We start from the raw sequence: 22675 nt of genomic DNA, 5'->3' as shown, positions 1-22675 counted from the left end.
ATTACGCTTGTCCGTCCTCTTTTAGAATACTGCTGCTCGCTGCTCGGTGTGGGGTTCTTACCAGATAGGACTGACGGAGTACACCGAAAAAGTTCAAAGAAAGGCAGCACGTTTTGTATTAACATGAAATATGGGAGAGAGTGTCAAAGAAATGATACACGATTTGGGCTGGACATCAATAAAAGAAAGGCTTTTTTCGTTGCGACGGAACCTTCTCACGAAATTCCAATCACCAACTTTCACCTCAGAATGCGAAAATAGTTTTTTGACACCGACCTACATAGGGAGGAACGATCACCACGATAAAATAAGGGAAATCAGAGCTCGTACGGAAAGATATAGGTGTTCATTCTTTCCGCGCGCTGTACGAGATTGGAATAACAGAGAATTGTGAAGGTGGTTCGATGAACCATCTGCCAGGCACTTAAATATGATTTGCAGAGTATCCATGTAGATGAAGATGTAGATGAAGCCAAGATTCCCGTTACCTGCCCACCTAACAGATGAAGCAGTCATAGTCTGGCCAAGTTTACTGGGACTCTCGTCACAGAGCACGCCTGCATTTAGATATGTCACGCACTCGTCATGCCGTCTTAGCTGTGGATCTACTTAAGACTGAGGGTCAATACGACAATAATTGTGGTAGGATGTATGTGTTACTACCCAGAAGTGATATCTGTCGTTAATTTAATTCGTAACTGTACTCTGTTTTCTTTTCAGAAGAGAGGTACGTCGGGTTTTACGGATTCCATCGACCATTGCTGCTTATCCGTGACCCTGAACTCATTCGCCACGTCCTTATCAAGGATTTCGGGACGTTCCACGACAGGGGACTGTTCATTGACGATGAAGAACCTCTCAACAAACATCTATTTTTCCTGGCAGGAAAGAAGTGGCGCCAGCTGAGAATCAAATTGAGCCCTACGTTCACATCCGGCAAACTGAAGGGCATGTTTAAGGTGAGCTGTTGTGCGGCCCGTGGATAGCCCTTTTCTGTTATAGATCAAGAATCCTTGATGCAAAAACTGTTTCTTGAAAGCTTGAGAATTTTTCCTTGTGTGGGGAATGCTGGGAAAGCGCACAATCTGTTTGAACATTGTTGGAGCCTATAGGTTGAGAATCGATCATCGCTCCTTTAACCCTTTCAGACCTGAATTGTTTCTGAAGGAAGGAAAATTTTTCTTTACGTGGTAATGCTCTTAGGCGATCTTTTTATGGTTTTAGAAGGAAAATTTTTACAAAAATATGTACCCATTTTCAAAACATACTTTGTAGACTTGGCTTCATTTTATGGACTGAAATAACTAATTATGAAAGATTCTCTGTTGTAGTAAATAAAATGACCATTCAGTAGTTACCATGCAAAATAACAACAACAGTGGAATACATCGAACCAACCACATCTGTGTATTCCAGTGGTGACGAGCTGGTGCACATTGCTACTTTGACATGCTAATATTTTCATAGTAATGCCCAACAGCTGGCAGCGCTCGACCATAATGAGAGGGCTGAATATTCACAAATGTGTGCCTCAGGATTCCATTGGGGGAAAGTACTTCTTTTTCAGCGATGACACATTAAACATTAATGTACACAATGGAAGCCAATGGGTCTGAAAGGATTAAGTCATCGTTCTTTAATAATAATACCGTTTAGTTATCTTGGGTCTTCCCCTTACATATCCATATTTCACAATGTCTGCGTTTGAGCCTAGATCCCCATTTTCTGTGATGGTATTACATGACATGGAACTGATCAGCCACCATTCAGCGGATTAAAGTATACAGTAACGTTTCAGTACACGTTGGAAGTCTATGTAGGATTACGACAGAAATTCACCCTCTGTCCCCTCACAGTTACGTTGCCATATGGTGTGTAATTTTCCCATTCTATGCATGTACGAGACTCAAAAAGTCTTAACAGTCAATCGAAACGGATATGAGATGAGGACTGAACTGCAGTCCAGGATACCGGCTCAAAACACTACGCCATCTACTTGTCATAATAACGACGTGATAGCCTGCAAAAATTTATTTATATACTGTATGTTTAGGCTGAAGGGCAATTTAGTGTGCAGACAATTTAGTGCGGAATATGGAGAGTCACTTCCTTTGCATGCTACTCTTTACAACATTTGAACTGGGTTATATGCTTGTACTAGCTTTAGGTTCAGCACAAGAAAAGTAATGTACATAATGTTTTTATAGCATGTTGGAGAATGAGTACCCGAACTAGGATTTCAGCTCTATTGTCACATCTACATCCATACTCCTCAAGCCGGCTTACATTGTGTGGTGGAGAGTATCATTTGTACCCCTGTCATTTTTCCCTTTCTCTTTTGCATTCGCAAATAGTGCGAGTCAAGAATCGCTCACTATAAACTTTCTTATGAGCTGCGATTTCTCTCCCTATGGTCATTTCATGAGACGTATGTGGGAGGAGGTATGACGGCCGTCTCTTCTTGCAGTGTACTGTACTGGTCCCTCTTAATATGAACAGTGATGCTCTCAGTGATACAAAGTATATATTCTGGCGCAGTTTACTAGTGCAGGTTACATACATTCAGGAGCAAACTCGATTGATTTATAACCCATCACCCTCCTCTTAACCTATTGTTCTGTTAATCGATTTATGACCACTGGTTATCTTCCATCATTCTGAGAAACCCCCTCCACCGCTTCCCCTTTCCCTCCTCCTCCCCAACCCTCTCGCTAATCCCTCGACACTAGAAACATACCTTTGATATCAAATACCTTAGTTGCATTAGGTGTTGTCAACTGTACTACATTTACAAGCAGTTTTAGAATACGTGGCGAAAATTGATCTCGTGAACACATGAGCAGAAGTGACACAAAATCGGTAAAATTACGAAAATTGTCGGAAAATACGTATGAATTGAGGGAAAATACGCCAAAATGCGGGGAAATGGTTCAAATGGCTATGAGCACTATGGGACTTAACATCGGAGCTCATCAGTCCCCTAGAACTTAGAAATAATTAAACCTAACTAACCTAAGGACATCACACACATCCATGCCCGAGGCAGGATTCGAATCTGCGACCATAGCGGTGTGCGCAGTTCCAGACTGAAACGCCTAGAACCTCTCGGCCACATTCGCCGGCTGTGGGGAAATTCAGGGAGAGTGAGGGAGTACTTACATGTCTGCTTGATGCTGGAAAATTGTTGTACTTAGGAACAGGAATGTGGCAGCAGGAGGAATAAGAGAAAAAGTTTACATGGATGCACTGGGAACCAGAGAAACAGTTATTTTTCGTAGACAGCGATAAGATGGCTGGAATAGATTGTTTAACGTGGATGACCACGAAATGTTGAGTAATAAATTTATGTATGTCGGATCACAAGGCCAGGTGTGATCCCAAAGTTATAGGAAACCAGCATATGGATATTTATAACGCGACCTTAGCTAAAGAGCCTTGTATTACCTGGTGGAGGACTGTGATATATATCTACTGAATGGATTAATGTTTGACCCCGTGCAGAGACTGTTTAGGTGTTTTAAATTCTAAGGAACGATATTTATAATGTGTTTCTCTGTACTCTCCACCAATGACAGCTATTCTGTGTCAGCTAACAAAAACCTCACAAACAGTTTCTGTATGGCTTGTTATTTTAACAAAATTATGCTCTGTGTCTTTTGAGGTAACAGGGATATGTTCAAGTTGACTACTGTCTTTGATGTTTTCAAGGAAAAGAGAATGATCTACCTCTAAACTGAGATGGATCTGCATTAAAGGATGATAGAGAGTAGATGGTGTGATCCATTGAGAGGGGTTGTAATGAGGTAGATTTAATGATAGGCTGACGATGAATTCTGGAGACAGGGAGATATTTCTGCAGGTCATTTATCACGCATTTCTCTACTTTTTTCCATTGTTCTCTCGAGATGCATTACTTGTGAGATATAACTTGCATTTGGCTCAAATACAATACCATGTTCTATATGTGACTTAAAGAGCTATCTACCTGCAGTCGTTCACAGCAAACCTTTCCATACCACAGTCAGCTGAGGACTTCCAACACATGTGTGCTGAATCATGTCCATTGATGGAAACCCTATTTCAACATCCTCCTCTAGATGAACATAGATGTACACGAAGTACTCCATTTCTCTGCCACATCATGGATATAAATCGAGTCTTCAGTTTCATGACTGCAGTGATTCTAAGTTAGTGACAGGGGTTTGTGAGCTACTGCAATCTCTGTGTACACATTTGCTTGACAGATATTGTTGGTGTTGAAGAGATTGTATTCTGTTTATGGAATTAGAGTAGAATGGTATGTAATTTTATATGTTAAACAATGTTCCTATGCATTTGTGATTATGTTCTTTGATCATTTCTCTCTTCCCAGTAGCTTCTTGATATTGAATCCAAACACTACAAAAATTCTACAGATTTGTTGGCACAAGTTATCTACACAAATGTTTCAAACTCCTTCCATCTGGAGTCCCATCATGCATAATTCAAATGTTTCTTCTTCTTCTTAATAGTCTGTTATATCCCCACAATTCTCTCAAGTGTATCAGGCTCACATGTACTATATACCAAAAGTAGTGCAAAACTCCTTAACATGCAAGCATCTAGAGAGATTGTGTGTAATTGGATGATTGATATGAGTATATACCGATTACCAGTACCAGGTCTCCATAGGTGGTGAAGGGGGCAGGGGAGGGGGATGGGAGAAGGGTTGTGGAGGACATCTTGGTCTTTGTGTGTTTGCATACATTGGTTCACACAAACAGGACATAACCACTTGAAATGGAGAGGGAGAGGGGAAGGAAATGAAGCTGGTATCAAATTTCAAAGGAATGCCACTACCTGATGCTTCATATGCAGAAGATTAGTGTGGTCCAACAGCTTCGGTAGTCCCTGACTGGTGGCATGCGTGGTGCGTTGAAAGTCAGTGACATGATCAGGAGTTTTTTTCACCAGATTTGCTTAGTGCGATCTGTAACAGTGTAATTATGTGTGGTGAGTCTTTCATGGCACTATTCCTTGCGCAGTTAGATTAAAAAAGCGCAATATATTTTTAAATATTCCACACTACCTTGTCACTCACAATTTGTTTGAATAGAATTCCATAGTGTAGTCAATTTCTTGACAGATTCTTTAAATAAATAAATTATATTTCATACATTGCATTGTATCCTATATATTGTTCAAATAAACAATATACAATCTATTGCCTTGTTTACCAGAAGCTGTTTAAACAATATTCTAGAAACTGTAAATGATTTCCCACAAAATTCTTTAAATAAATAAACTATATTCTGAACCTCACTATGGATCCCATAAATTATTTTAATAAATAATATTCCACACATCGCCTTGTCTGCCAGAAATTGTTTAGACAATACTCCATGTATTGCAATTGATTTTCCACCAAATAGCCAATCAATCAGTATATCCAGAAGGGAGTGGTACCCACAGAGGGAAACTGTCCCACACAAAAGGTTATTGATTTACTTAATTAGTCAGTCAGCTTAATAGAGCAGAATGAGGCTATTCGACTAACTCAGGCCTGAAAGTGTGCTTGTTTCAAAGAGGGTGAGGGGGTGAGGGATGGGGGATTTCCCATATGGGGAGGGTTAATTAATTTATCATTAGTCATTAATTTAATATCAAAGATGTGCTTGTAATGTGAGGGGATTTCCCAGAGAGGTGGGAAAGGTGGAGGGGGAGGGGAGGGGCTTCTCAGAAAGATGGATTATACACAGGTGGTCATAAATCTGTTAAAAGAACAATAGATTAAGGGGAGGTGAGATGGTCATAAACCAGTCAAGTTTGTCCCTGAATGTATGTACCGTCAATAACAGAGTGCGCCAGAACTTACATTATCCTGCTACTCAGATATCTGTCATGCACACACCCCATCTGAACGAGGCCCTGGAAAAATGTGGTGCTCTTCTTTGGATCATCTCTCTCTCTCTCTTCTGATGATCCTACTTGGTAACAGCCCAGACCTATCAACAATACCTAAGAAATGGTCAAACAATAGTTTTGTAACCCCTACTTTCGTGGTTGAATTACGTTTCATTAAGCTAGTCTCAGTAAATCACAGGCCTGGTGCCAGTTTATCCTACAATCACTTTTCTATGGTCATTCCATTATAGGTCGAACCACAATGGGTCTCTTCACTTAGTTCTGCACAATACGCTACATTTATTTACATTCAGTATCAATCTCCAGTCTCTGCACCAATCTTTGATCCTCTGCAGATCTTCCTGCATTTCGCTACAGTCTTACGGCATTACCATCTTCCTGCAGGCCACAGCATCGTTTGCAAATAGCCTCATGGAACATCCAACGTCATGCCCAAGACTAAATTTAGGGTGATTCTGCTAAAAGGCCACAAAGTGTAGCGAACAATACGTGAGAAATTAGGAAGTAAAAACGATTACGTGGGTATAGTGGAAATCTTCAAGGATCTTTGACTCTGTAGGTTTCAGTCATTGAAAGCACACCTAAGAACATACCAGACAAGTGGGAATTTCTTGTCTATACAGCTGTTTGAACTCCGCTACTAAAGAGGACAGTGGGGTGGAGCACCATCACGTAGTGGCAACATTGCCCTTCACACCACCAAAAGAACATCCTCCTGCAGGATCATACGCAGGAAGTGCATAATTCTGTACACCTCGCCTGTGAAGCGTTGATGTAGGATCACAGGTCCAACAAGGCACTCGCCAATAATCGCCATCCTTACAATGAGGCTGACATAGTGCTGCTGCTTTTATTGCCATGGTACCATGGGGATTCTGTGTAGCCACAGGTGTGGACTCGCTTCAAACTAACCAGTGGATAATGCGGTGTCACTTTCGATCTCGCTGTCTCCACATGCTCAGAGATCTCGCTCATTGGTTGAGTCTACACAACACATTACAGGGGTAGGAAAACCATTGGCATTCGAAACAGCTTTCATTCGCCTTATTTCTACAAAATAGTATTATAGCATTATTCCTACAAAACCCTGGCAAGCTCAGGTAATGATGATCACACTCTCTTCCTTCGAAAGCAGTCAACAAAGGCTCAATACTATTGAGATGTGGCGACTGTGGTGGCCGGGGGAGATGTGAAATTCACCCTCCTGCTCTCAAAACCAGTTCTGTACAATACAAGCTGTGGGAATGGGGCAGTATCATCTCGCACAACATCATCATTTGGGAACAAGCATTATACCTTGCGATGGGTCTCATAAGCAAGCAGATTCTTTGCCTGTAATGCGACCTTCCAGAGGAACCATGGGGCCCATAGAGTAGGATGATATGGCTACTCAAATCATCGCTGAACACCCGCCGCCATCATTGGGGAACAAGCATTGTACCTTGGAATGGATCTCATAAGCAAGCAGATTCTTTGCCTGTAATGCGACCTTGCAGAGGAACCATGGGGCCCATAGAGTAGGATGATATGGCTACTCAAATCATCGCTGAACACCCGCCAAGTTCCACACATGGGACACAAACTTGACCAGAAGTTGGAGGAGGTTCGAGTCCTCCCTCAGGCATGGATGTGTGTATTGTCCTTAATATAACTTAGGTTCAATTACTTTAATTAGTGTGTAAGCCTAGAGACTGATGACCCCAGCAGTTTGGGCCCATAGTCCTCACCACAAATTCCAATTTCTTATGGCTCCATGATGGTACATTGTGTGCCACTGGTAATGGGGATTTTGGCTTGACCGCCCTCAGCAAGAGTGTCGTAAAAACCTCTATAAAATCCTCACTCTCAAGGTGTGCTGCGCTCTGCTGATGACATGCAATGTTGTTGAGGTGGAATGGTTGTCAGTGGGCAACGACTGAGGAACTGTCACACCTCAGTTGTATAAGGCTTATTCAGGCCAGTGGGACTTTGTGTGAGAGGACCCTTACTATTCTAGTTGCTCATGTGACCGAGGTGGAACCCTTGAAAATTTCTCCTCCACCGCCCCAGCAGAACGGATGGGCCACTTGTAGCTATCAACACACAGTCTCTACAGCGGTCTTATGAAGTGAGCCCCAACATTCTAGATTTCTTCAGGAAATGGCAGTCTTTTGTAGCAGAACATATGCTTTGGCCCAGAATGTGTTTTTCATACTTAAACGAAGAGAAGGAAGCTTTGAGAAACCTCTCACTCAAACCAGCGTAGAGAGCATGGCAGATACTTTAAAATCTGTCAAGTGGATCCATAATGGGACACTGTTGGTCGAAACCTCTAGTTTCCAACAACTGAGAAATAGGCAGAACGCGTAAAGCCATGGATAATATGACACTGAAACCGAGCTATACACCACTCTGAACTACAGCAAACTGTTGTGTCATGCAGGGATCTGATGAGCATTGCTAAAGAAACATTAAAAGCTGAGTAGGCCCAAGAAGGTATTGGTGACATTCAGAATATCATACAAAAGATAGATGGTGATCTCATCAAATCCACTCTTTCAGCCTCACTTTCAGTAGTAGGAAGTTACCAATGTGTGTCAAGGCATGTTTTTTTCATTTAGATGTGCGGCCTTATCTATCCAAGCCAGTGCCCTGTTTCAAATGCCAGCGCTTTGGGCACACTACACTGGACCACATGAGAAAAGCTACTTGGTAGAACCACCCACGAAGTAGGAGTTTCTCCTCCTTTGAAATGGTTAATTGCTTTTGGGATCACCCTGTCTGGAGTAGGGACTGCAGCATATATCTTGAGAAAAAGAAGGTACAAAAGTTTAAAACTATAAAGCGCATCGCATATGGTGAGGCCAAAAGATGCCTAAGGCCTGCTGCCCCCCATGTCCGCTACCTGTTTTGCTTCAGCTATTAAGAAACCTTTACAGAAAACCAACGCTGCCATGCAAGGGGAGGTTGTTAGTGTCAGCACTAGTACTGCGTTTGTCAACTCACTTCTGTTGAAACTCCTGTCACAGGAATTTCCCATGTGGTTGTTGACAGGAAACGCATTTTAAAGCATCATGCCCTGTATTACAGGGCTATATCCTCCATGGCAACGATGACTTTACTGGGAAATTAGACAGGGGTCTATGTTTGTCAATAACATGCACCACTCCTTTCTCTCTCTTGGCTGCTGGCCTGCAAGCAGTTACAGTTGAAATTTTGGTTTTTCAGAAGATCACTGTTTGTTTGCTGTATTTATCTCCACAAGATGCAACACACAGTGAGGCTTTCACAGATCTTATACAAAAACTCCTCTGACCATTTTTCCTAGTGGGAGACTTCAATGCCCATGATTTACTGTAGGTCTTGACTTCTGCTTGTTCTCAGGTTTGGGTTTTGGAGAGCCTCATGACGTCTCACGAACTATGCATCTTCCACACAGGCATCCCACTCATTTCCATGCTGCTACTGGGTCATCCTCAGCCTTCAACCCCTCTTGCTATTCTCCAGTCCTTGTGGACTCTGTTCAGTGGGAAGTTGCTGATGATCTTCATTGAAGTGACCACATCCCACTCTGGATTCATCTGCCGGATGGAGCTCTCACTGGAGGGATGTAGCCATGATGCATGAGCAGCAGAGTCAACTGGACATTGTTCAGCCAGCTAGCTATGTTTGAACGCCGTGAGTAAATACAGGAATGGGAGGATAAAATCACCTACTTGATTTGCCGTGTTGATGACTTCTCCATTCCGAAGTCCTTTGTCATCTTAGGAGGTAACCTGTCCCTTGATGAACTTATGAGTGCCCTTCAGTGATCCAGGTCACACGTGTGACTCTGTGCTATTTAAGTGCCGCTCAACGGCAGAAAACCTCGCAGCATTTCGATTAGCAAAGGCCACGGCTCGAGGCATCATCAGCGAGAGCAAGACAAGGGTATGAGAGGTTTTCATCGACTTTCTAAACAGCTCACATGCTCTGAAATAGTATGGGGAACCATCAGCAGTATTTCCAGTTGTAGGAGCAGAGGTATCTCCAAACAAAAGCTGGAGGCATTGTGCAGACGGTGGCAGAGCATTTTGCACTGATTACTGCCACTACCAACTAGAATACAGTGTCCTATTGTTACTGTGCCACCATTGAAAGGATCGAGTTAGACTTCTGGCCCACCAATTCAGAGTCCTACAACTGTGCATTTTCCATGTGGAAGGTAGATTCAGCACTGACTGTCGCTTATGATACAGCACCTGGTCACCACCAAATCTAATATAGCGTGCTGCAACACTTACAGATGTTGCCAAAGGAAATCCTCTTATAATACTTTCATTCCACACGTCTGTCATGCCAATTTACCGACTCGTTGCGAGAGGAAATTTTATCTCTCCTTAAACCATGAAAGAAACAAACGTGTACCAGCACTTACCAGAGCATCCCCCTAATTAGCTGCGTAGGAAAGACGCTAGAGCACATGGCCAACCGTCTTTTAGAGATCAGGCAACCCCTTAGCAATCTCATTGTGGATTCAGTAGATCTCAATCAATGGTCGACAATCTGATCCAGCTAGGGGCGAAATTTAGCAGGCTTTCGTATGTACACAGCATTGTCTAGTGGTACTTTTTGATGTCAGTGAAGTCTGTGACACTACCTAGAGGCGCAATATTTCCAGTAGCTACACTAATGGTGCTTTTGTGGCCAATTTCCCTCTTTAATCAGTCCTTCCTTCGAAGACAACTTTTTAGGTACAGCGTTGGTAAGATCCTGTCAGTTTTGTGCAGGAAAATGGTTTTTCAACGCACTGTTTTAAGTGTCACCCGCTTTCCAACAGCTGTTAACAGTGTAACGTCCAGAGTAAGAGCTCCCTCCCAATGCTGCTTATTTGTGGACGAGTTTCCGATTTCTGCTCCTCTACTAGTCGTCAGTTGCCACTCATGGTGAAGAGATTGGAGATATGGGCTGCAGAGACTTGGTTTATATTTTCTGCAGAGAAGTGTATGTGTTCATTTTAATCGTTCTCATCGTCTTTTTTTAATTTTACGTGAAATGCATATGTGGGACATAATTCACCCTTTTAAGGACTCTGATGTTTCTGGGCCGCATTTTGTACTCCAAACTGTCCTGGTTACTACACCTCAACGACCTGAAGCCGAGGACTAGAGGGCACTGAATATGTTGAAGTGTCTTAGCCACAGGTCTTGGGAAGACCGACACGATGTGCACTGTGTGTCGATCATAGTGGCCTTCTTACCTGAAGATCATTAATGCTACACACTATGAGGAGATGAGGCTGGGTGCAGGTACTTACAGAACCAGCCTCATAGCCAGTCTCTATGCTGATGCTGATAAGCTGCTACTTGGAATCTGGCAGCAGTTTCTCATGGTGCATCGGCCATATAAATTCCTCGTTACTCCCCATGCATCAGTACGCTCTGTTAGAATCCGAGGAAGCTGCAATCATGTGGCATAACTCTGGGTTCTTTGACTGCTGTGGGAGAGGGTTCATTGTAAATGCAACATGGGTGATAAAAAGATTTTTCCTGACTTGAGAGTGTCCTTTGCCACTGGAGGGCTTGATAACTTACAACTGTCATAACTATTAAAGCGTCACTTGGTACAGTAATTAATAAACTGTTCTCTTGAAGTACAATGATCAACCTTTACAAAAGTACATTTCCATCAGAGACTTGAATAACTCTTCAGTCCTGCTCGATAATGTTGACTGGTGCAAGTAGGGCCACGAACTGGGCAGAACACTTTCATTCTCGGCTCTATATCGACATCTGTGCAAGGGCACTGCTGTGCTGAGAGAGAGCGCGCGTCTTCGATAGTCTTCTCATGTGTCATTGCCGATTGCAGCGAGACATCGCAAATGCGTGTGGTATCGATTTGTGTTGCCGACTTTGGTGTGGCGCCGGGAAATTTGGACTATAGCTCATACCGTACAGTTGCTCGTACAACTGTTAATGTCACTTTAACAATCATCCATAGAGTAACTCTAGATTTACTGCAGTACAGGACAGGTTGTACTACTACTTATGTTTTTAATACATTCTTTTATAACATTTTAAATCAACACCACAATTATGTGGCTGTATTTGTGAATGGATCTAAACACGGAACTCCATTGTTTGCTCTGTGGCTTTCTCTGAGCGTGTCCTCAAGATCCGCCTTCCTGCACCCTTCACTGTTTTCAGCGTGGAATTATGCGCGATCTTGCAGGTGCTGGAGCAGATGAGATGTGTCTGGAGTGCTAAATTCCTCAGCGCCCTTCACCCTCTGCAATGTTTGTACCAAGCAGATAAGACAGTCGACAATATTCAAAACCCCCTCCTCCAACTACAAAGGCTGGCGGAAGAGGTGTCTTTCTGCCGGGTTCCAGGGGACAAGGGTATTTCGATGAAATGAAAGGACGGATGGAGCAGCTTCTGACGGGTTTGAAGTGGCCCGCCACAAATTCCTCTCCTGTGCCTAGCTTATCATCTCTGAGAAGCACTTGTAGTGCATGTCCTCAATTATTTGGTAGATGTATTCCAATCTCGGTTTCCCCCTTCAGTTTTTACCGTCTACAGGTCCCTCCAGTACCATCGAAGTTATTCTGTGATGTCTTAACGGATGTCCTACCATCCTGTCCCTTCTTCTTGCCAAAGTTTTCAATCTGTTTCTTTCCTCGCCGATTCTCTGTAGAACCTCCTCTTTCCTACCTTATCAGTCTACCTAATTTTCAACATTCCTCTGTAGCACCACATCTCAAATGCTTTCATTCATTTCTTTTCGGTTTTCCCACAGTCCATGTCTCACTACTATAGAATGCTGTGCTCCAAAATACAGTCTCAGGAATTCCTTCCTCATATTAAGGTCTAGCTTGTAACAAGCAGACTTTTCTTGGCGAGGAATGCCATTTTTGCCAGTTGGGTTTTTATATCCTCTTGCTCCATCCGTAGTGGGTTATTCTGCTGCCTAGGTAACAGAATTCCTTAACTTCGTCTACTTTGTGATCACGATTCCTGATGTTATGTTTCTCACTGTTCCCATTTCTGCTACTTCTCATTACTTTCGTCTTCCTTCGATTTATTCTAAATTCATATTATGTATTCATTAGACTGTCACTCCATTCAGCAGATCATGTAATTTTTCTTCACTTTCAGTTAGGATAACAATGACATCAGCGAATCTTATCACTGATATCGTTTCAACTTTAATTTTAATTCCACTCTCGAAACTTCCATATATTTCCTTCACTGCTGCTTTGGTGTATAGACTGAACAGCAGGGGTGAAAGACTACATCCTTGTCTTACACACTTTTTAATCTGTGTACTTCGTCCTTGATATTCTACTCTTATTGTTATCTCTTGGCTATTGTACATATTGTATATTATCCATCTTACCCTATATCTTACCCCTATTTTTCTCAGAACTGCGAACATCTTGCACCATTTTACATTGTCGAACGCTTTCTCCTGGTGGACAGATCCATTGAACGTGTCTTGATTTTTCTTTAGTCTTGCTTCCATTATCAACCACAACGTCAGCAAGGCTTCCCAGGTGCCTTTACCATTCCTAAAGCCAAACCCATCGTCATGTAACACACGCTAAGTTTTCTTTTCTATTCTTCTGTATATTATTCTTGTCAGCAGCTTGGATGCATGAACTGTTAAGCTGATTGTGCGATAATTCTCGTACTTTCTGGTTCTTACACTCTTCAGGAGTGTGTGGATGATATTTTTGCAAAAGTCAATGGCCAGACTCATACATTCTACACACCAACATGAATAGACGTTTTGTTGCCACTTCTGCCAATTATTTTAGAATTTCTGATGGGGAAATTATCGATCCCTTTGGCTTATTCGATCATAAGTCTTCCTAAACTCCGTTAAATGATGATTCTAATACTGGATCTTCCACCTCTTCCATCACATCAGGCAATTCCCCCTCCCCCCCCCCCCCCTCTCCCAATAGAGGCCGTCAATTTACTCATTCCAAACATCAGTTATCTCCTCTACATTTACCAGTGGAATTCACATTGCAATGATAATGTTATCACTGTTGCTTTTAATTTCATCGAAGATTCTTTGCACTTTTCTATATACTGAGTCAGTCCTTCTGACAACAATTTATTTTTCGATTTCTTCACGTTTCTCATGCGGCCGTTTCACCCTAGCTTCCCTGCACTTCTTATTTCATTTCTAAGTGACTTGTATTTCTGTATTCCAAAATTTCCCTGAACACCTTTGTCCTTCCTTCTTTCATCGATCAACTGAAGTATTTCTTCTGTTACACGTAGTTTCTTCGCAGTTACCTTCTTTGTACCTATGTTTTTCTTTCCAACTCCTGTGACTGCCATTTTGAGAGATGTCAGTTCCTCTTCGTTTAAACGGCCACCTGAGATGTTCCTTATAGCAGTGTCTATAGCCTCTGAAAACTTCAAGCATATCTCTACATTTCTTAGTACTTTCATATCCCACTTTTTTACGATTCTTGCTGACTAATCTCTTAAACTTCAGCGTACTCCATTACTACTAAATTGTGATTTGAGCCTATATCTGCTCAAGGTACGCCTTACAATCCAGTATCTGCTTTCAGAATCTCTGCCTGGCCATGATGTAATGTAGCTGAAATCTTCCTGTATATCCTCGCCTTTTCCACGTGCATCTTCTGTTCTTGTGATTCTTGAACGGAGTATTCATTATTACTAGCTGAAACTTATTGCAGAACTCAATAGTCTTTCTCCTCTCTCATTTCTAGTACCAAGCCCATATTCTCCAGTAAACCTTCCTTCTACCCCTTCGAGTGCAGCTGCATTCGAATAGCCCATGTCTACTGGATTTTCATTTCCCTTTATGTAGTGCATCACCTATTTTCAGCATCCTTACATACTTTCACTGTCTCCTCATCTTCAGCTTGTAACATTGCCATACATACCTCAGCTATCGTTGTCGGTTTTGGTTTGCTGTCGATTCTGACAATCCTATCATTGAACTGCTCACAGTAAGTCATCTCTGCCCTACCTCCCTATTCACACGAATCCCATTTTCTGATACTGTTGATACTACCAGATATTCATCCCACCAGAAATCCTTGTCTTCTTTCCATTTCACTTCCCTGACACTCACTATATCTACACTGAGCCTTAGCATTATCCTTTTCCGATTTTCTAGCTTTCCTACCACGTTCAAACGTCTGACATTAACGTTGACTTCACTCTTTCTCCCCCTTGGCAGTCTCCTCCCGGAGATATATATGGAGGGGGGGGGGGGGTAGTCTGAAATCTTTTGCCAATGGAGAAATCATCATGACAGTTTTTCAGTTACAGGCCACATGTGTGGATACACATTATGTGTCTTTAATGCAACGGTTTCCATTACCCCCTGCATGTTGTTGATCTTTGCTCATTCTTCCACCTTTAGGGGCAGTTTCCCACCGCAAGAGCAAGATAGCGTCCTGAACCTCAGCAGTGGTGATGATGTGAGAACAATATAATGGATTGAAGGTTTGAACGAAGTTTGTGTTAGGGAAGGCACTGGACTTAGGTAGTCCATCTAGCTGTGGTAGTCGCAACGCTACAGTGGTGTAATGGCTCGAAGGTCTGCCTAGCAAGCAGCAGACCTGGGTTCAAGTCTTGGCTGTGCCGCAAATTGTAATTCATTGCATCGGCTTCCATCCTTATCGAAGATAAAGGAAGATAACTTGGGAGATGTAGCGCACACTTCTTGGAGAGTATGTGCGGCTCGCACCCGGGACTGGGCTGTTACCGTTCTTGAAAAGGTTGTCATGAGTTTTCAGGCACGCTGAATGTTGGATAACTCCAACTGTGTGGCGGGCGGGGGGAGGGGGAGGATCGTAAATTACGTTGTGTAAGTAATTAGCAAACTGACGTCAGTAAAATGGCGTTCGCTCAAGAGCGGTGTGAGCGACTACAACATGGTACCAAAAGTCGAACTTGGAGTGCACATCATCACCAGTATCCACTGCACGAGTTGCCATATATCCTGCATTGACGAACATATGAGACGATGCTCATCAGTATCCTCACTCTGACAGCGAATACATGACGGTCATTTAATCAGTCCAGTACAATGAAGTCGCTGGTTCGTCAGGCTTTTACCGTTCACGACGCGGTACCATAGGGCTCGTGCATCCGGTGGAAGGAAAGGTACATGGATGTTCTTCAACGCTCTTGTCCAATGAATAACTGGGCGGAGGCTCTCCAACATATTGCAGGGAGGGGAGGTGATGCATTGCGAAAACAATCTGTAAAACTGTTTCAGCCATGGTGCGCTCGTGTTCGGAAGAGCATCGTGTATGTGGCTGTGTATGGGTGACGTGGAAGAGCTGTGCAACACCTTATCGTAGTAGTTAATTATAAAGCGGATCTCCTGGCTTTAACATCGACGGGACCTTCTGCTGAAGTGGGGTGAAAGTGTTGTAACGGACCTTAAAGATGGTTCCTGCTGATATTAAGTACCCAATGGCCACCTGAAATTGTCGCCCTAGGACCATTGGCAAAGAGAAGATTTGGGTAACGAGTTCTAGCTTGGGCACAACACTAGTGTTGCCGTAGGCCACTGGCTAGACTTTATTCAAGCTGTAGCGGCGATTCTGTTGTATGTGGGCTCATATTACCTGAAGCAAACAGCGGTAGGCCTACGCCGCCATACGATAGGTATTTCCAGTGAATGTGATACCCAGGTAATGGAATTTGTCCATTGTGAGGAACGACAGTGCCCCTTTGTCTTGGAGGCCACTACCAAAGTTCATAACCGCTGATTTGGCTACATTGAGGATGTTTCCAGAGGATCTTCCATACTGTCAGATCCATGCAATGGTGTATTGTATTTCTGTAGGTGAAAGTGCCAGGAGTAGGATGTCATCCACTTACGCCTGGCAATGGGAAGTATGGCTGTGTAGGCCCCTAGACCACAGATGCACTACTCAGTTAGTTACGGTCTATTGCCTCGCTGTTGAGGTACAAGTGTGTGGAAGAGGGTGTGGAAGAGTGACTGGGAGTGACAGACAAGAAGCTGCATCCGGTAGAGCCCACAACGTGGACACGGCATACCTCCTTCCAGCCACACAGGTGGGATGAGGATTTCCTCACTCATCTTCCTATTGGACACAGCTCTCTAAGCGTGGCTTCTTGCTGTGGCCAGAGGACTCTTCAATGTACGGTGCTTGTGGCGTTCAGATCACTGTACGACACTTTTTAGAAGACTGTTTTATTTTCAGACCAGAAGAGAGCGGCTGATATGCCAACAGACCTGCCGTCTCTTTTAAGTGACAGTCAAACGAATGTGTTCAGAGATTTTATGTTTCCTAAACTTTTAGGGAGCCTTTTTTAAAGTGTTAAAATGGTGAATGGCTCACCCAGGTTTTCGTGTGGTCAGATAGTGACATTTCTCTAAGCTGTTATTTTATCTCTTCTCTCGTATTTTTTGTTTTACTTTCCGTTTTATCATCTTTAAGGTATTTTACAACTGGCTGACCATTGTTTTTCGTATGTGGTCAGCAAGTCACAGTTCTCTATTTTAGCTGCTCTGTCGTTTTATCTAGGTGCTTCAGTCCGGAACCATGCTGTTGCTACTTCGCAGGTTCGAATCAAGCCTCAGGCATGGATGTGTGTGATATCCTTAATTAGTTTTAGGTAGTTCTAAGTCTAGGGGACTGATGACCTCAGATGTTAAGTCCAATAGTGCTTAGAGTCATTTGAACCATTTCGTTTTATCTGTGTTTTGATCCGATATATATCACCTTTTACCTTTTCTCCACTATATTACGGCATGTAAGATTGTGTGGATCAACACAAATAAGGTGGGAGTGAGTGATTGAGTGTCGTTTTGTGGCTTTACAATTTTAGATATTTTCTTGACATTCGTTTCTTTTAATATTTTAAGGACGCTGATAAACTCGCCACTGAATGCCCTTGAACTTCAAACACACACACACATACATAATCACACACATTTGCTTCACTGAAGAGTGATTTTGGAACTCCACCTTGCACAGAAATTCCAGGCTTATGGAGCTCCTTTCGCATTTTATTTATTTATTTATATTTTTTTTTGTGCTAACAGGGTTTGCAAGTGCGCCATTCAATTTTGTAGCGAGTTTTGGAGATGTCTTCTTATTTTTCGTGAAAATCCTTCTCACGGCCTTCCGTCATGTTCACTTAAACACACTTTATCCACGGTGTGATCTATCCGATGATGTATTTCCTTTTCCTGTATGCGATATAAATCTTCAATATGATGCCTCTTGAAATACCAAACACTTCAGCCGACTGCGTTATGGAGGCACCGACCGTGCAAGCACGACGGATTAGAATTCTCTTAGCTCCAACATAATGCACCCTCAACTACACAGAACATTGTTCAGGCCGCGACTGACACGTGCAACATGTTGGGGACATTACAAATGTGCTGTTTGTGGTGAAATACAGCAATGAAACCTGTAGGCTTCGCTAGCATCTGCATTCATGTTAATTATTTTTTCGACTCGATTCGGACTTTGCGCTCGACGAGAGATTCGCGATACGTGCATGCTAAGTAAAGGGCCAAAGGTACAGAGTAATTTCTGTAAAATCTAATTGGGATTTCATCCGCACCGGGCGATGTATTTGTTTTCAACACTTTCAGTTGTTTCCCTGCCCTAGAGATGCCTATTTCTGTGTCCTCCATACGAGAGTCTGTTCGACTATCAAACGATGGTATGTCTGTACGATCCTTCTTATGAACGATTTCTTTCTTTTTGTTATCTTCTGCTGTTACACCAGACTGACCAATGGCTCACTGGGTAGAAGCCATCGATCAGCTTAGCCGTTTTACTTAGGACCAGAGTTTTCTTGGGTTCTCGGCTAAATCCTTTGCTGATGTATGACGGTGGTCGTTGTCGTATGCTTCGTCCATAGCTCTTTTTACCCACGCATACCTCTATTAACTATTGCCAGTCGTCATTCGCTCATTCTCTTTTGAACCGAGAGTGCAACGATCTTCGTTCCTAAACATTTTCCAAAGCTGTTGTTAAACCACGGTGGATTTTTCCGTCCTTAATCCACTTTCTCGGCATTGATCTCCAGAGCGCGATTTGAAAAACCGTTTAAACTTTGCCAATAATTCCTCCTCTACTTTCATGATATCAGTTCTAAATGGTCTCCACTCATTGTCTAAGACGGATGCTAGCAACTGCCTATCAGCTCCTTCTACCAAAAATACTCTCTTAACCATCTTGACTGATTTATTAACTTTAGTAACCATAGTCGCTATGATGACATCACGGTCATTAATCCCTGTCCCTATACTGACACCGTCGATAAGATCAGTCCTCTTGAAGCTACAAGGTCTAAAATGTTTCCATTATGTGTGAACTGTCGCTCTAACTATTCAAAACAGTTTTTGGAAAAAAATGTTGGAAAGTATTTCGCAAGAATTCCTGTCCGCACCCTCTGTAATGAATCTGTAGACGTCCCAATCTATACTCGGTCGGTTATAGTCATCTCCAACTAATACTGGATGATCTGGGTATTCCCACGATACTGAGCACGGACATTCTTTGAATGATTCTAAAACTGTTACGGCGTCATCGGATGGCCGGTAAAAACATCCAACATCTAACTTGGTTTCACCTAGATCTGTTACACGTATCCAGCTAACTTCACTGTCACGCTCAAAATCCATCACATTAGACACAATGTTTTCTTAAACTGCAGTGAACACTCATCCCCTCATGCCATCTAACCCCTCTTTCCGATATACCTTCCATTTCAGAGCTTTCTATCTTGGGTTTCAGACAACTCTTATTCCTGATAATAATTAGAGTCCGACACTGTGGTAATCAGTAAATTCGCTGACTTTCCACGAATACTTGGACAATTTACTGATAAAGTTTTGGCAGTTGCGTGTCTTTACCCTGAACCTGTTCAGATTTCGTTATCTGGATGTCTACTGGCGAGTGTTCATCAGAGTGCCTCAAATCACGGCCGAGCCTAAAAAACCCACATGTGCATTCCATAAGTACTCTACTACCCGAGCAGCTGCTTCCTCTATGTAGCACACCCCTGGTCTATCAACAGAAGCCTACAACTCTCCACCCAATAACGCAGGTCCAGAAAATCTACAGCTAAGACCGTTGAAGATTCAACGAAGACTTTTTTTTGGGACCCTCCACTCAGTTCCAAACCAAAAGACGCCAACAAACTCTGAGAACAACGCTGCGTGCACACCATGTGTGAGGCTAGCAGCCTTCACCACCTCTGCCAGCTGCCCATATGAACTGAGGGCGGCCTTAGAACCCAAGCAGCAGACCTCACTGGTACTGACATAAGCGTCCTGTACGCTTGATGGCCGCAGGGAGGGCCTCGCATGCAGCTCAGATGATGCCTCATGATAGACACACCGAGTGCACTCTGGCTTTCTTTTCGGCCTTGAATGTTACTTACTTAAAAGGCTTCATAACGCACCTAACATTGGAGCTCCCAATAACTGGCAAACGCTTCACCCCGTGTGCCTGGTCAGACCCTGCTGAAGGAGCCAGTCACAGGGTGAATGGGCGAGTCTAAATGGCCAGCCTCCATACTGACCCTCCGCCTGGAGCAATGTGAATGCATTACAACCAGCCACTCAGACTGCAGTGATGGCGGATCACCCCGTTGGGTCCACTTGGAGATGCCTCAATGGCAGAGCCTGTGAGCTAAACAAGAGACACCTGAAGTGTCCTATGTCATATGCCAGATGCTCCGCCACTGCTGCATCTCAGGAAGCAGCCTGAAGATGCCTGACCGTACCCAAAAGCTGCTTCAGCTGTTTACACACTATGGACAGCTCCTCCTGCATCCACACACAGCATGCGGGCGTCCTTTCCATCCCAGCACTAGTAAGAAAACACAGAAAGAGCTAAATACGTAACTTGAAGTAGCAGACGAGTGTAGGAACCTGACTGGGCTGAAACAAACTGTTGCTGTCTCTTCAAAACAAACAAATGAATAACAACTGCGCCACAGGCAGCCGGAAGTTACAGTTTAAGCCTCTAGCTGTCTCCTGCTATACATCTGCAGACAGCAAGCTGCCTATTTAACTCTTTTTGTGTTTCCTTACCAGTTTAACTCTTAAGTTGCAAGCACGTCTTTTTTTTTTATTTTGGGAGGTGCATATATACATGCACATATAAATGCATTTACATGTATGTATTTATGTGTATCTACATAAATATACACATGGATATATGTATATGTGCTCTTTGAGGCAAAAAACGACGCACCATGAAGGAATTATCCAAATGGGATGGAAATTAGTAGATGTGATGCACATGTAGAGACAAACTCCGTGTTCTGCCTTACGGCAGGTCTTGTGAAGGGGGAAGCCTCGTCAGAGAGGTCCACCACATGAACGTCTAGGGAAGTAATTCCAGTAGTGGTTTCCCGTTGCCTTCCACTGATGATGATGAAATGATAATGATGACAAAACAACACCCAGTCCCTGAGCGGAGAAAATCTCCGACCCAACCGGGAATCGAACCCGGGCCCCTTGCCGTGACAGACCACCGTGCTGACCACTCGGCTATCACGGGCAGACCATGTAGAGACAAACAAATAATTTCAGAAAAATTGGAAGATTTATTCTAGAGACAGGGCACACTGACCAAGTCAATAACGCATTGGTCCACCTCCGGCCCTTATGCAAGGAGCTGTTCAGCTTGGCACTGGTTTACAGGGTTGTTGGGTGTCCTCCTGATGGATATCGGGCCAAATTCTGTCCAATTGGCGCGTTAGACTGTCGAAACCCAGAGATGGTTGCAGAGCCTTGCCTATAATGCCCCAAACATTCTCAGTTGGGGAGAGATGGATGATTGAAGTTCCAGAACCATGGGTGGCCTGTGCAGCGAACCAACGACGAAACCGTGCTGCAGAGACAAGGCTATTGGTAGTACCACCGGAACGTGATACCGCGATCACTGTCAGAGATCCCTTCTCCACCTTCAAGTGAATATACCTCCCTCAGAATGCATTTCCGGCCATATACCTACATTACTTTTTTTTGTTCCTTGTATTCCCAGGGATTATGTCTTGCAGTTTGTCCCCTCTTAACAAGATCAGTCTGTACATTGTTAACAGTACTGGTCCTATAACATTCTTCAGGGGTACTCCAGAAATAACCTTCAATACTGTTGATCTTGTACCGTTAAGAATAAAGAATTAAGTTATTTCTTATAAAAAATCTTGAATCCAGGCCCAAAAACATGCAAGTTTGCTGAAACTTGCTTCTCTATTATGGACACTGACGAAGTGTATCTGTCTGTGACAGACGATCCAGGACTGCGGGCAAGAGATGGTGGACGTGATTGGGGAGACGGTGGACCGCGGTGAGTCGGTGGAGGTGCGCGAGCTGATAGCACGGTTCACCACTGACGTCATCTCCTCCGTCGCCTTCGGTCAGGAGTGCAACTGCCAGCGGAACCCAGACCACGAGTTCCGACAGTGGGGACGCAAGATCTTTGAGCCCACTTGGCAAGCAGCCATCTCTTTCGTTCTGAACTTCGTCAGCCCAACATTAATGGAGTATCTAAGGTGAGACCTGCAACGCTCCGTTCCACCAGAGGAATCTCTTTGATATGAGGAGCCTCAAGGCGCCATAGATAAGAGTCTAGTACCATGCTCCAGAGGGTACCTGTTCAAATCCTCACCCACTTACGCAGATTTAGCTTTTCTGTAGTTTCTCTATATCCCTTAGAGCAAACGTCAGAAAGATTCCTTTAGAAAGACACGTCTGAAATCGCTTCCCAATTCAAGCTTTCGTTTCGTCTGTAGTGTCTTGT

The 22675-nt window shown here is 43.4% G+C and overlaps 1 protein-coding gene across 1 annotated transcript in view; it reads left to right on the top strand.

Moving 5' to 3' along the window:
* Positions 1–22675, top strand: part of LOC126484002 (cytochrome P450 6k1-like) — a 194149-nt gene that overhangs the window by 146240 nt on the left and 25234 nt on the right. The window contains exons 3-4 of the mRNA XM_050107320.1: positions 721–959; positions 22165–22427. Of these exons, the coding sequence (XP_049963277.1) occupies positions 721–959; positions 22165–22427 (502 nt within the window). The remainder of the gene's footprint in view (positions 1–720; positions 960–22164; positions 22428–22675) is intronic.

The sequence above is a fragment of the Schistocerca serialis genome, chromosome 6, assembly GCF_023864345.2.
Source record: "Schistocerca serialis cubense isolate TAMUIC-IGC-003099 chromosome 6, iqSchSeri2.2, whole genome shotgun sequence".
In the NCBI taxonomy this organism is placed as follows: domain Eukaryota; kingdom Metazoa; phylum Arthropoda; class Insecta; order Orthoptera; family Acrididae; genus Schistocerca; species Schistocerca serialis.
The sequence above is the reverse complement of the archived record's forward strand: the minus strand, read 5'-3'. Positions and strand labels throughout refer to the sequence as shown.